The sequence below is a fragment of the Oryzias melastigma genome, linkage group LG13 (genome assembly GCF_002922805.2).
Source record: "Oryzias melastigma strain HK-1 linkage group LG13, ASM292280v2, whole genome shotgun sequence".
NCBI classification, from domain to species: Eukaryota; Metazoa; Chordata; class Actinopteri; order Beloniformes; family Adrianichthyidae; genus Oryzias; species Oryzias melastigma.
This window is the reverse complement of record NC_050524.1, coordinates 31,172,848-31,187,852: the sequence shown is the minus strand read 5'-3', so window position 1 is coordinate 31,187,852 and position 15,005 is coordinate 31,172,848. Positions and strand designations below refer to the sequence as shown.

The 15,005-nt window shown below is 38.5% G+C and overlaps 2 protein-coding genes across 2 annotated transcripts; both read right to left on the bottom strand.

Moving 5' to 3' along the window:
* Positions 1–675: 675 nt before the first annotated feature.
* ilvbl (ilvB (bacterial acetolactate synthase)-like) lies at positions 676–11,293 on the bottom strand. Its single transcript, XM_024277903.2, has 14 exons — positions 10,889–11,293; positions 8,874–9,075; positions 7,456–7,583; positions 7,128–7,378; positions 6,938–7,037; positions 6,711–6,808; positions 5,640–5,776; positions 4,249–4,383; positions 3,986–4,100; positions 3,748–3,917; positions 3,541–3,611; positions 3,400–3,471; positions 1,651–1,756; positions 676–1,530 (listed from the first exon to the last, which is right to left on the bottom strand). The coding sequence occupies exons 1-14, from the start codon at positions 11,000–11,002 to the stop codon at positions 1,352–1,354; spliced, it is 1,878 nt and encodes a 625-aa protein (XP_024133671.1). The 5' UTR covers positions 11,003–11,293; the 3' UTR covers positions 676–1,351.
* A 218-nt stretch (positions 11,294–11,511) lies between these two features.
* Positions 11,512–14,975, bottom strand: LOC118599550 (beta-galactosidase-1-like protein 2). The gene is made up of 7 exons (XM_036215051.1): positions 14,833–14,975; positions 14,657–14,728; positions 13,439–13,517; positions 13,067–13,154; positions 12,226–12,340; positions 12,023–12,139; positions 11,512–11,909 (listed from the first exon to the last, which is right to left on the bottom strand). Exons 1-7 carry the CDS (start codon positions 14,950–14,952, stop codon positions 11,799–11,801), a joined length of 702 nt encoding a protein of 233 aa, XP_036070944.1. The 5' UTR covers positions 14,953–14,975; the 3' UTR covers positions 11,512–11,798.
* Positions 14,976–15,005: the final 30 nt, after the last annotated feature.

The following is a 15,005-nucleotide window of genomic DNA, read 5'->3' as shown; positions in this document are numbered from 1 at the left end:
AAAACAAACAAAAATATATATTCAATATTTGGTTAATCAAATTCCATTAATCTAGGTGAGTTAAAGATTAAATAGTCTTGAAACGAAGGCATCATTTTTAATTAATTGACATAGCTTACTAACATAGGCACACGACCGTGGCACCAGCTCACAAATGTATACTTATTTTGATTAACAACGTTTATATACATATTTTTTAATATAAATTGCAGATTTACATGATGTACTTGAAAGTAGCATCCCCAGGTTATGATGGTGATCCCGTTACGTACAGTAGACTGATGTTTACATCAGCGGGAAAGCATGCAGACACGTATTTTCTTTAAATAAGCAGTTTTGTATTTTAAAATATAACCATTCAGATATGTACACTTTTAAATTTGATATTTTTTCTTTTTTATGTGCAAAATATTGCTCCACGCACTTCAAAAAACCACAAACTGAAACAAAAAGGCACAATATATTCCGAATCAGATCCAAACAGTAAACCAGGCAACTCCAAGACTTTTAGAGCATTTTTCTCGAGTTTATCTAAACTTGACCACGTCAGCATTCACAGCCTTTTAAAAATACCCTTTCACTGCCCCCTACTGTTCAAAAGATGCATTGCACTCAGATAAAATGAGTCAAGTAAATACTTCAAGTGGAGGAAAAAAAGACAATGAGAATATAAAATCCATTTCACTTCATAGCACTTTAATTCATGAATGAATCAGTAGACATGAGTTTGATTTAGAATATTCAAAGTTACAATCAAACATTGAAAGGCAGAGCATAAATCAGCTGGAGACATTCAAAGAAATACTTCCAGTACTTGTATCAAGTCATCTACTTATGCAGCAAATGAGTTCTCCGACATTTGACGTGTAAACAGCTCCACGTCAGAGCGGTACAGAAGGCATACTGGTCACGTGTGATAACTTAAATCAATGTCGTCTTTCACACGTGGTTGTTGGCTTATTTGGAAAACCTGTAATAACCAGTTTAAAGGTCAACAAAAGAGAGAAAAAGAAACATATTCATATTAAATCAAAAGTGCTAAAATAATGGTTCCTTCCCTTTTTAAATGCAGCAGTTATATCATAAACCCAAACCCCGGACAAAAATAACAAATATTTGTTTTAAGCTGATAGGCCACAAAGTAGATGTGTAAAGGTGCTTATGACTAATAAGTCATGTGTGTTTTTTCTCCTCTTGTTTTCCTTTTTTTCCAGAAAAGCTTTGGTTTTAGACTTTAGCTTAACCTTTAAAGGATAAGGAGATATTATACTAATTATTTCTTTAAATATGTACTTGTTATTTGTCGAAGTTACCCATAAAACCTACAAATAAAAGCAGACCACTGAGTTAACTAAACAGAGATGGAGCCCTCTCTGAAGTTGGTCTTTCCTATCAGAACATTGAGAAGTGTCGCCTTGCCCTCCTTGGTCTCTTTCTGAGCCTGTTTGATGATGTCGCTGAGTCGGCTCTCCTCGTCTCGACCCACGAGGTAGCCTTTTCCGCCGTAACCATCAGCCACTACGTGATAATCTTCAGAGAGAAGTCAGATCAACATTTATTAACAGAAAACTGACATAAAAATGGTAAACTGTTCAGAATAAAGTATTTTTCTTCTAGCAAATATGATCAGACACAAAAAAAACAAATTACCTGTAAAAGCAAGACCACATGCTACATTACTGCCCAGGATGGGAACCTGCTCCCTGGATATCTGACTCCAACATGCATCGTTTCCCACCAGAGCTAGAACCGGGGTCTTAGGAATGCAAACACAACATGTGGGACACATTAAAACACATGTTTTTGAAGGGTAGCATGAAGTTGTTATGAAAGCCAAACAACTGCAAACATTTCAACAAATCAAAGCCTTTATTAACCCCTCGTGTTGTTTTGCGGGTAAGAAGTGACCCACGGCCATGTTTAGGAGTAGAAAAAAATATATATCTTTTACTTTTTCTAAAGCAACTCCATCATTATAAAAGTAATACTTTGTTTTTTGGTCTGTACACCACTAGAATACTAAGATTGGGTCATTTTGACCCGTGAATTATAAAAGTATCTGAACACCAGATATAGATCACAGACCACACACAAATTCTCCCATTCACAGAAATACACACAAGAAATCCCAGATTGTTGACAGTTTTTTCATTTCAATTTCATTAATTCAGAAGTAATTATTTCATATTTATATAAAACCAATAATAAAACGTTACTGGGTAAAATAAGAGTTATGAAACTTGGTTTGTGTTAAAAAAAAGTGAAATAACGTTCACTTATGATCATCTTTTTGTTTTGTGAATTACAAAAACACAATTAAACCCATATGTTGTCTTGGGGTAAAAATTGACCCATTTTCAAGTGTAAAAATGGGTCAATTTAGGGTTGAAAAATGAACTCAGTGGAGTTTAATTCAAAAGTAACAAGTTGTTTCTTCACGCACAAAAGATTTTAGATTTGAAATTGAATGAAGTTGCTCAATTTCGGGGCTTTGGTGGTGATGTTATATTGTTTTTGGGTCAAAATATACCAATTTTTACACTTAAAATGGGTCAATTTTGACCCAAATCCAGTAGACAAATAAATTAAATTGACTTTTATTCAAAAGTAACAAGTCATTTCTTCATTAACAATAGATTTTAGATTGAAAATTGAATCAAGTTCCTCAGTTTTGAGGCTTTGGTGGTAGTGTTCTATTGTTTTCAGGCCAAAATTGACCAATTTTCACCCTTTTTTTTTACCCAAAACACAGCATAAAGATTGAAAAATGAACTAAATTGAATTTCATTCAAGAGTAACAAGTCGTTTCTTCATGCACAGTAGGTTTTAAGTTTAAAATCGAATAAAGTTGCTCAAGTTCGGGGCCCTGGTGGTGGTGTTATATTGTTTTCAGGTCAAAATTTACAGATTTTTAAGTGTAAAAATTGGTAGATTTTGACTAAAACCCAGTATAAGGGTTGACAAATGAACTACATGTAGTTTTATTCAAAAGTAAAAGCCTTTTCCTTCATGCACAATAGATTTTAGATTTAAACTGAAGGGAGTTGCTCAGTTTTGGGGCTTTGGTGGTGTGGGTCATTTTTGACCCATAGGATGAATGAAACAGAATGTAAAGATCGCACAAGGGTTAAACTGTGGTTTGTACATGTCACAAAGGCCTCTTAAAAGGAGCCAAACTACCAAATGTGTGTCAAAGTGACCAGAGATGGGACTTCAGCAGATTCAGTAACACAGCTTTGAATTGTCTTATTACAGATAAACAGCAGAAGAATCTTTTATCTGTCAAAATGATGCAAAAAACTATGTAAAAATAGCTGTAAAGTTATACTTCATGAAACTGTTTTTATGAAAATATTCCACGATTGTACTGTAAATCTACATTTTGCTTTGAAACTTTACCTTGTGTCTAGTAAATGTGTCAAACTCTGCGACGCTGTATCCCAAGGAGCCATCGCCATAGATTATCCACACCTGAAAAAGAGCTCAGTCAAAGCTTGTTCAAAGATTACAAAAACAAACAAATCCATCCTAGAATTTTACCTCCGATTCAGGCCGACACAGTTTTGCCCCCAGAGCAAAACCTCCTCCCACTCCCAGAGTCCCAAAGGCTCCTTCAGGAATCATCACAAACATCAAAGCAGTTCAAATGAATGAATCTGAATCACATGCTGTCAAAAGGCAGCAATTCACCACAAACTGCTAAACAAACGAGAGACTTCAGGACCTCATTGGTCAAAAGGATCTGACCTGGATCGAGCCAACGCAGAGGTCCCCTTGGTCTCATTATATAAGCAGCAGTTCCAACAAAATCGCCCCCGTCGGCCACGATGATGCTGTCCTCGTCCATCAGCTCATCCACACAGTGGAGGACTTTGATGGGGTTCAAGTGTCGCTCCGTCTTCTCATCGGCTTTAGCCCTGCGAAGGAAAACGTGCTGCTTACATGACAGGAGGGCGACCGTTGGGAGGTGGTCCTCACTGCTCACCTGTTTGCACTCTCTTTGGTCACATCGCCAGCTTTCAGGCTCTGAGGCCACTCCTCTGGACAGCGGTGACCTTTCAGACCTTTGGCAAGTTGTACTAAAAAGGAGCCGGGATCACCTAAGAAAAGAAATGAAAACATTCTATTAACATCTGCAGCCGGACTGACCAAATTAATCTCTTTAAGACCCATTCTGATCATCTTTGAGTGAAAGTGTTAACGCGTTCAAAAACTGAGCGTTCTTTAAACAGCAGCTCAGACACAAACCCTGGATGGCAACAGTCGGCTTCCAGAACATGTCAGAGTTCTTCAGCAGCTGGGACTGATCCCTGTTGACCGCGATGACCTTGCTGCGTCTGCTGAGGACTCGGCCGTAGCTCAGCCGGAAGTCGCACACGGTACCTGCAGGAACAGGGGTCAAAGGTCATTCTGCTGGGACTGTATCCATCCATCCATTTCCAAACCCGCTTCATCACTTTTGGGGTTCACGGGGTTACTGGAACCAATCACAGTAACTATCCCGGTTACACCCTGGACGGGTGGTCAGTCCGGCACAGTGCAACTCAAGTAAGGGACACTTTAGTCCACAATTAACTTCTGAAGCATGACTTTGGACGGTGGCAGGAAGCTGGAGTGCCTGGAAAAAAGCCATGCACGCATTTGAACCAGAACCTTCACGCCATGAGGTGTGAGTGCTAACCACGGCACCAAAATGCAGCCCGCTGTGTTCAGAGCTGGAATCTGGATCTAACTGTTCATCTGGATAACTCTGATATTGTTCACCATCTTTGTTGCACAGTAATGTTAGCTTGGAGGTGTGAGGGGCTGTAAGCTGGGGGGAGAGCGAGTAAACAAAGATTTATGAGATATCAGAGTCAGGGTTACTTCACACTAACAGACCCGCCCACAACTCAGAGGTGAATTTCTAATCAACTCCTGTCGCTCTGCAGAAACTATGTCCTAGAAAACAACAAGTTTTTAGGTTTTGGCTGAAAACAGCAGAATCATAATGAAAAAACAACTTTAAAACGCTTTGAGATTAAATATAGTTAGTCAGACTTTAAAATGCTTCACAGAGCTGATATTTAAATTAAAAAGAGAAACTTTTAACGTTTTGTGATCAGTGCAAAACCCTTCATTTTACTTTTTGAAATTTTACTTTTGTTTTTTGAAACTTTTTTATAGTTTTGGTTTGTGGAATTTTGCTTTGATTTCTGTTCTTGATGTTGGTTTTTTATTTTATTTTTTTGCTGTTTTAATTGTTGTTGAGATCTTTATAATTGTTTTGTGTTGATGAGTTGTTTGTGTGACTGAACCTTCAGGGCCACCGTAGTTAACCCATCAATAATGTCGCAGTGACTCCTAAATAACTGGCTTTTAGGATTCTCATAATTCTTCTACCATTCACACTATCACCGTGTATCAGCTGATTCTGAAGCAAAATAAAAAAAACAAACTATTTTATCATTTGAGGTTGTAACACCTGCAAAACACATACAGGAATGAGACTTTTGGACATTTGGAGTCACAGAGATAATGTGTTGCACTCTAGAGCCCCGACTATAAATAGCAGTCCTCAGTTCCTCGGATTTTGTTTGTTTCCCAAATAGACCCAAATGTAAAGTGAATCCAGACTCCAGATTTGACCTGTTCTTTACCTGCTAGGAGAACCACGTCGGCCTCCTTTAGAGCGTCTCTGCGGTTCTGTCGGATGTGGATGGGGCTGTCTTTACCCAGCAGCCCACGAGACATGCCTCCAAGAAAGCAGGGGATCCCTAGATCTTCCAAAGCCTTCCTATAGCAACAAAAAACAAACATGAGATTGTTGAACAGTGACACAGATTTAAATCATCAAATAATCTGAGGGGTAGGATTATATAAATCATCTTCTTTCAACTCTTTCAAGCAACAAATCAAACTATTTAACAATTATTTTTAAAGACCCCTCCAATGAAAATGGTGTTTTTAATGTGTTACTGTAGAATTTTTCTGATGATGGAGAACATATAAAAAGAAAATTAAGAATAAAACTGCATTTCTGAGTATTCATTTATTTGTTGTGAATCAGGAGGAGATGAATAAAATGCCGCTTGAAAAAATAATTTTGATAAAAACAATACACGGGGTGGGCCACAAACTCCCTGCTCCGCCCCATTCTGATGCATCCACTTGTAGACAAATAGATCCATGAACGTCTTTGTTTTCCTGGTCTGAGCTGGAATCTGGATCAAAACTGTGCAGCTGGACGGCTCCAGCACTGCTCGCCATTTTTGTCTTGTAGGGGTTGTAGGGGAATGTAAGCTAGCAGGACAGCGTGTAAACAGTGGCTCTCAATTATGGGGGGGAGGGGTCGTACAGTCCTGCCAGCGACTCAGAAGCAAATTTCGAATGAACTCCAGCTGCTCTGCAGAAACTATGTCCTAGAAAACGACAGAATTAAAAAAACCCTTTTACAATAACTAAAAAAAAGACTGAATAGAGACTTTAATGACTCCAATGTGACTTTTGTGTGCTGTAATTTCAAATGCATCTATTAGTTTAAAGCTGATGATGGTTAAGATGTGTGCTTTACATCCACTTTAACCTGATTAGTCGACTAATATGAAAAAATAATCGGTCATTAGTTGAGTATTAAAATAATCATTTGTGCTGTATTTATTGCTTGAAATGAACAATTAAATCTAATCTGAGTAATCTATGAGAAAACCCGCCACCATTTCCTGCCTTACCTGACGTGGTCGGCCGGCGATGGAGGCAGAGTCACCTGACTACCCAGAAGAATGACGGGTTTCTTTGCTCGACTCACCAGCTCTATGCACTTCTGTACCTGAGTTTGGCAAAGATGGAAAATCAAAACAGATGGTGAAACGTGCCTTTAAAAACACGTCATTCTCCAATGGATTCTATTTGTCTATTTGTCATTTGAGTTGAGGTGAGAGTGTGACAGAAGCACTACCTGATCGCTCGTGGCTTGAGGGATGTGGACAGGAAGAGGAGAGACATCTCTGGCCTCCCAGGCTCCAGCAAAGAGGTTCATGAGGTGATTCTGAAGATACCTTGCAAGTAATCAAAAAAACAAGAACTATACATCAATTTCAACAGAGAATAATTATGTAATGAGAAAAAACTGCACTCTAATAACATACCATGAAATGATGCTTCCCATCAGGCCTTTCGGAGGGGTTTTGGGTGCAAACTCTTTGGACACAAGGTGATAGGGGTACAGGGTGTCGATGGGGAACTCTATAAAAACAGGGCCCGGCGTTCCTGACTGAGCGACGGCGAGAGCTTTCCTGAGAGTCGGCACGATTTCCCTCACCGTCCTGATGGAGGCACAGAATTTACACAGCGGCTTGAAGAGAGACATCTGATCGATGTCTTGCAGCGCTCCTCTTCCCTGTCAGGGAAACGATTTAGGATTTAATATATATAACCCATGTAGAATCTACCAGAGAGCTCACATCGATTAAACACCTGCAGTAGTGTAGCAGCACCTCCTCCCAAAAGCAGCAGAGGAGATTCCGCCATTTGTGCGTTCTTCACTGCCGTCACCGTGTTGGTCAGGCCCGGGCCAGCCGTTACGGCGGCTACCCCGACAGTACCTGGAGCAGACACACAGCAACTATGAACTCCAGAAGAGAAGGAGAGCAGTGAAAAGTTCAGCAGTGATTGACAGGTCACAAAATTGCACCGCTCTGTGGTGAAGGAAGAAAAAAAAAATTTTTTTGGTTTCTTTTCTTTATAATCTGATTCTGAGGGAAGTTTTATTTTGAAAATCGACTGGATTCTCTCCTCAATGATTGATTCATTCTTGGTGCATATCAAGTCATTCAAACGGGAGTCAAAAATCCATGTGAACGTTCTTAACCCTATAACTACCCAAAAGAGAAAAAAAAATAAAAAGTTTTTTTTTTCTGCTGGTTATTGCCTTGTATGTAGCCCCTAAACAGACAACAAAGTAAAAAAAAAAATTGAAGCAAAAAAAGTTTTTTTTTTTCTAAAAATACTTAGGGGCTATGTAAAAAAAATTGAAGTAATCAAAACAAGTTCTGATTACTAACCAGATTTTGTTTTATTTTCAAAAAGAAAAAAAAAAAAAGAAAAAATCTGGTAAGTAACTAGTGCACACCAGATATTAACTGTTTTTTTTCCTTTTCTAAAAATTAAATAAAAAAAAAGTTCTGGTAACTAATAATGCGCATCCGCTACTGACCAGAAGTCTTTTTTTTAGTTTTTTTTTTTATTTCAATTTTTGCACCAAAAAAAAAAAAAATATACTTCCATTTTTTTTTTCTTGAATTTAACTTTAGAAACTCAGTACCTTTGGGGGGTAATACACACAATCAATATTTTTAAAAACATGTTTATTAAATGTTTCCCTGCGTTTGGTTGAGCCGGCAGTTAAAGGGTTACAGCAGCTGCACCGACCTTTAGATTAAAACCTCTAAGCTAGCAAAGGTAACAAACCAGAAGTCTTTACTCCAAATATGGGTTTGCAGCGTTCCTACATGTTCCTTCAAGTTAAATTTAAAACTTTTTAAGACCTTGTATATGAAAAATTAAGACCAATTTCTCAGCCTAATTCCCAGCCCTACGGACGAAGAAAAAACTAAATCCTTGTCAGTAAGGGATTAACGTAATGAATTATAGTTCAAATTTCAGTCATTAAATTACAATAACTAGACTACAGAAAACCTTCATTACTTCATTACTCACCTTTTAGTGCAGTAAAACCATCAATGACTAATAAACCTAAATTGTTTTAACAGACTCAAATTCAAGGCTTTAAGACTTAGAGACACCACAAGAACCTTGGTTTGTTGTTAAAAGTATTGTGAAAGTTCAGAGGGGATTTAAAGCAGCACAGAAAGTGTTAAGACGTCAGTCTGCACCTGAGAGTCGCGCCACAGCGTCGGCGGCAAAGACAGCCGTGGCTTCGTGTCTGGTGTCCACGATACGGATGCCGACCTTCTCGCACGCCACGAGGATGGGGGAAATGTGCCCGCCCACCAGGGTGAAGAGGAACTTGACCCCGTGAGCACGGAGGACCTCTGCCACGCTCTCACCACCATGCCGTGGGCTCTCGGTCTCCGTCTAAGATTAGATACAGGAGGACAGGGGGAAAAAAATGCACAGAAATATCAATATATTCCAACATTTTTTTATGTTTACATTTATACTTAAATCATTTTTTTGTCTTTTGGTTACAAGTATGACACTTTTAGCAAAAAATAAATAAAAAAAAATAAATCCAAAATTGTGTTGTTTTCTAGGACATAGTTTCTGCAGAGCGGCAGGACGTCATTAGATATTTGTGGCTTTTACTCTCCTTTCCAGCTGCTCCTGATTCACAACAAATAAAGAAACAATTTAATTTTATGCTCAGTTTTCTTCCATCATCAGAAAAATGCCACAAGAACATGTCAAAAACACAGTTTTCATTTGGTAAATTAAACACTTCATCTTTAAAGTCCCAATATGATATTTTTTAATAAAAAATGTTACCAGTAATGCTTTGATTATGAAGTCTTTAACAACACAACAACAGCCTAAATGTCCTAAAAAGCCACTTTTCATGTTGATCTGAAGCCTCCGTTTCCAAAATCTCCTCTGAGGGGGCGTGGCTTTTGGAGCTGAGCAGAGCAGCCCCCCCCCTCCCATCTGATTATGATAGCTCTGTGTCTCGCTAGCATAAATCTTCACCGCTGCTACATAAAAATGTCGGTAATGTGATGAGGGAGTTAGTGCATGTGTAGCAGAGCTGTTGTGACTCAAAGAAGGATCATTACTTCAAACAGAGTCTGTCTGTGACAGTTTGATTGACAGATTCAAAAGGAGAAATACTTGAAAAGGAAAAAACAAAATGGTTTCTTATTTGATTTGTTCTCTTTTATAAGAAAAATGCCACACATACATGTTAAAAACTCAAAAAACATGATTTTCACCAGAGGGGGACTTTAAAAAATGTAGAATAAAATAAGAAAATATGTGTTTTCTTTGTTGTAACAATGCTCTTTAGCTGTGAGTCGATTGAATTCATACTTGTGAGGGAATGGATTTGTTGGACAAGCAGCAGAGCAGATCAAGTGTGTTGCACTCTTGAAAGATTTGCCTAAACTTTTCAGCCAAACTCAAACCATTTTTTGAATTTATTTATTTTTTATTGTTGTTATTTTGGACTTGCTTTGTGCTTCAGTTCCTTTTTACTGTTTCCAATTAGTTTCCTGTTTGGCAAAACCTTTGGGGCTCAACTGAACACCTGTGGCATCAGCTTTGGCGTGTTTGTGCCAGAAAACCAGCGTGACCACATTATAACTTGTGCGTGGTGTTGAAGGATGGACTGGCATCAAGTCAGGGACCAGCAGGAGGAGCAGCCAGGTTCTTCTGGTTGGGTTCGGTTCTTCCACATCCTTCTAGGCTCCTGCTAGTAACATGTGGTTAAATTGCCAAAGTGTTTTGATTCTTTCAACTGTAATCCTCCAATGTTTGGGCAAAATAAATTGGGATTGAAGGAGAAGATTTGGAGATATATCCCACAAATCTGTGATTTCACTTGCATCAAAGAAACCTAACAAGCACAAATGTTCTTGCTTTTGAGCTGTTATCATTTTCTGGAGCATTATCTCTCCCCTCTGACAGTAGTGTGTACACGTGCAGCTTTGATGGTTTTGTGCAATCTCACCATAAGATTGGCTGTGATAGCCTCTGTTCAAGACAACCACAAGGCTGGTCAAAGTTTACGTGAATGGAGCTCGGTTTACCTTTTACCCGGGTCAGGTAGCAGACCAGGAGAGTGTGCATAAAAGCAAAGTGGATCTTTAGAGTAAATAAACTGCCTTAGAGCCTAACATTGCTTTACGAGATCATGCGTGGAGATTGAATAATATACGAACCTGCGAACACCCACCTTGTGAAATAGCTGGTAAAATAAGCCAAGTTTGTAGGCGGCGAGCAGAAGCCCGACCACCGGAATGCAGGCAGAGCATCCGAGAACAGCGCCAGCAGCTCCGAGAGACTCCATGTCTCGATGCGGAAGCAGAACCTGAACCGTAAAGGTGTAAAACCGACAAACTTTGAATGACCTCACGGATAAAGCTCTTTTTTCCTAAGAGCACGTGAGCAGTTTACTCATTCAGGCTATGCTAACATGATGCAATGCCACTTCTGCTTTCCAGTTATAGCTTAAACTTGTAGAAATGCAAGTTCAGTTGTATTTAGTTACGATATTTAATTTTTAAAACGACAGTCTCGCGAGTAATTGAACTCCAGGAAAAACATGACCCTTCGCTCTTGCCGTGGCAGAAATATGGGCGTTACTTCCCTTTTAAACGTAAAGCTAGCTGTAGGCATAAAGCTAGATTCCGGAAAAGTATTTCAAAATAAACGTACTCTCAAATAATAAACCGTTATGAATTCATATTGTATATAGAGACACCAATTATTTATGTTTGGTTTTTAGAGGTTTAGTCATATAGGTCGTTTTATTTCGATTAAAATTATGAATTTCACCCAAAAAACAGTTAATCAGCCTTTATTATTTTTATTGTGAAAGGGAGTACACGTTTTCCGCTGTGGTCATCCACGGTCCATATTTAGATGGAGATGAGTGACAGGCGCTTTGTCCAATAGGAAGCTAAGGTGTCTAACGCACTTATAACCTAATCACAAGTTATTTTTCTCTCATTACATAAATAAATAATTCAGAATGTCTCATTTCTTTAAACGACTTTTGAAAAGTTACTTCAAATGGAGCAGCAGCACAAGTCCAATGAAGGTTACATTCAAGTACATGCAAAAGCTGTGTTTGGACACATTTTTTACAGCAGAGTGCAAAAGGGCAGTTTATAAACATCAATAGTCTTTCCATGATCAGGATTCTCCTTAAACTCTATCTTCTCATTTGTTCTTTGCTCCTCAAATATAATGATCTGAAAAGCAAAATAAGACAATTAAAACTCAAGTTGTACCAGAGAGACAATACTAAGACAAGATCAAACTTGTAACAGCCATTTAGTGCAGTACAGTTTTCATAAATCATAACCTGATTCTCTCCACTCCTGAGCCAATGTCCAGGGAGGTAAAGGGAACGTTGAGGACCAATAAACCAGTAACGGCCAAGATTCTGTCCATTAACGAATACAACCCCCTTACCCCATTCCTGTGAACAGACACAATTGCTTAGATAACAAAGCACCACACAACAGACACATTTTACCACGCAAACAATCTGACCGTTTTACTCACAGGCATGTGGATGAAGGTATCTGTGGGTGGGCCATCCACATTGAGCTTGGCTTGAATGAATCCTGGCACAGCAAGTGACTTGAAGTCAGTCTTCCACTGAGCTGAATTTGTTAATCTAAAACAAAACAGATATCCTTTTACAATGCTGTAATTTATTCCAGAAATAGTTTTCAGCTACATTATTTGATTAGTACTGGGTCAGTGGAACAGTTGAACAACTGAACCAAACGGCCACCATATTCGGGCAATATGGTAAACAGGGTAGGAATGGAGCAACCAATGAGTGGCGGACAAACATGGAGCAACAATGAGACACAGCGACTCATTGAGATGTGGTCGGATGAATGCATTCCATTAAAACAACTTTTAAAGTTATACACATTTCTTCTCACACTGCTTTCCCAGCGATCTATATTCCATAAACACATATCAGCGAACCGTCATATCTGTCGCCTTCTCAGTAACCGCCTTGCAGCATGCCTCAGCTGAACCAAAATAGCAAAAGTCAGTGTTCTACCTGATCTTAACACAGACGTTTAAAATTGTTCAGCAAAATATAAAGTTTGAATAAGTGAACTACCCCTACAAGGATTGCAAAGCACAGGACTTCTATTATTCTTTTCCTCATTGCTTTGCCCTGTCAATAGATCCTCGCCAATGAATGAGGAGATCTTTAGTCACATGGTTTTGTTTACAAGCTTTAGTTCAAAACAGAAATGTTCAGTTGACAACAGTCTGAACACAGATCAAACCCATGATTCAGGACTCCATCCAGGCCAAATTAAGCAGACTCAGTCCAGACTAACCACCTCTCCTGTCTTAATAGACCCTTAGATTTTACCTTCTTATGAAACATGGCTTCATATCCAAGCAGAAGATGTTGAACCCTCTCAGAGGGGAGTGATTCAAAACGATGTCTCCTACGATACCTGAAATTCACATTACAGAGTTACAACCTGGTTACGACATTCAATACAGACCAACGAAAAGAGCAGCAAAAAAGGTTAACAGAAAATGACTTCTGTGTGTAAGGATAATTCTGATGTTACTTATTCTGTTCAAAATAATAAATGAAATGGTCTCTTTTAAAAATATATTCCATATAGAGACATATTATCTATGTATATTTTAGCAAACAAAGATTTTAGATACTAAAAGGGTAGTTAGCATGTTCAGGTATTCAATAAATAATAATAATAAGAACATTATATACCTTTACGTTGTTCATTAAGAGCTTTGCCGTAATTCACTCGACCGCAGTTCTCCACAAGAAAACTCAATGTGCGCGCTCCCTTTGAAGAAAAAACATAATAAGATGAAAGGTGAAAGTATCTTAATTTAAAGATTATAGAATAGCAAAACACATCAGTTAACTACTGCATACAAAAATATTTAATAGTGAATATTAATTTTAGACATTTTAACATCTGGATAACCAATTTGAAGATAAACTATGACATTTATTGGGGTATAAGTTGCATTATTTAGCATAGTTTGGCCTGAGGTGCAACTTATATTTATATGTGATTTAATTTTCAAATAAATAGCAAGAACCGCTTGAGGGCATTGCAGGTGTGTACTAGTGCTTACTATTGACAGAAATGCATAAAAAGGATGGAGGATGAGGAATTTGATGCATTTAATGATTCAAAGTGTCATAAGGAGTTCAGCTGACTTGGCATTTTCTTCATTCTATTGCTGTCTTAATGATTGTTGTGTTGATATACTAGATCCCTCCTATGTTTCATGAAGCTAATGAAGCATCAGTGGGTTAAGTTTTGTTTACACCGGGCATGTGAATATGCTAAACTCAGGTTCTTTCCTTCCCTTTTCTCTTTTCTACTATTTACTAGCTCATGCCCGCCAACTATAGTTGGAAGAGACTTGGTGAGAAACGTTGAAGAGTTACAAAACTTGTCAATTATTCCGATATTCTAAAGACTTAATTTTTGGACGAGTACAAACTTATTGATACTCCTCCGTGATCACATTTCTATGAATTGGCACTTCCATGAATTAAAGGGGACGCCATCCATACTTCAATACCAAATCGGAGTCACTGATTGGTCAAAGTTTGACCTGATTTAACTTTGAATGGACTTTCAATGGCGTTTTGTACGTAGAGGGCACATAGAGTCGTAGAAACTTGCATAGTGATAGGTGAACACAAGAGATTTGAAAGTGGAAACCAAAAATGCGCATAGCTTCATACTCCTGAGTGATATAGGAGAAATACAATACTTTTTTTCAATTTATAGCAACAATCATTAAGGCAGGGGTGTCCTCGAGGGAAACTGTCTTATTTGATTACCTGGATCAAGTGTGTTGGGCCAAGGACTAACTTTGAACACCCCTGCTTTAAAGCTAAAGCATTTCTCAATTATAACAAATGAATAACAGTTCTGAAAAACAGATTTTAAAACAGGAATACCTCAGCTTCGGGGAGGGTGACCTTGTGAGTCTTGTAGTCCAAACATCCAACATATTCTCTCTCTACAAAAACCTGAATCACATCAGAGTCCCAGCAGAAAACCATGTCAGCATGAAGCCCAAACAGCTTGTGCGTCTTACTAAGAGTCACTCTGACATCTTCACATGCATCTTCACCAATGCTCGGTCTCTGATGTTGTTCATGGAGTCCAGGGTTCCTCCGCTGGTGACGGTGGTTTCATAGAGAGTGTAGCCGTATGACTGGCCGCTGTTGTTGTTGACGGAGAGATTTTCCATGTTCAGAGGTATCTCTGACTTGTGTGGCTACAGAGGTAAAAATCAAATCAACA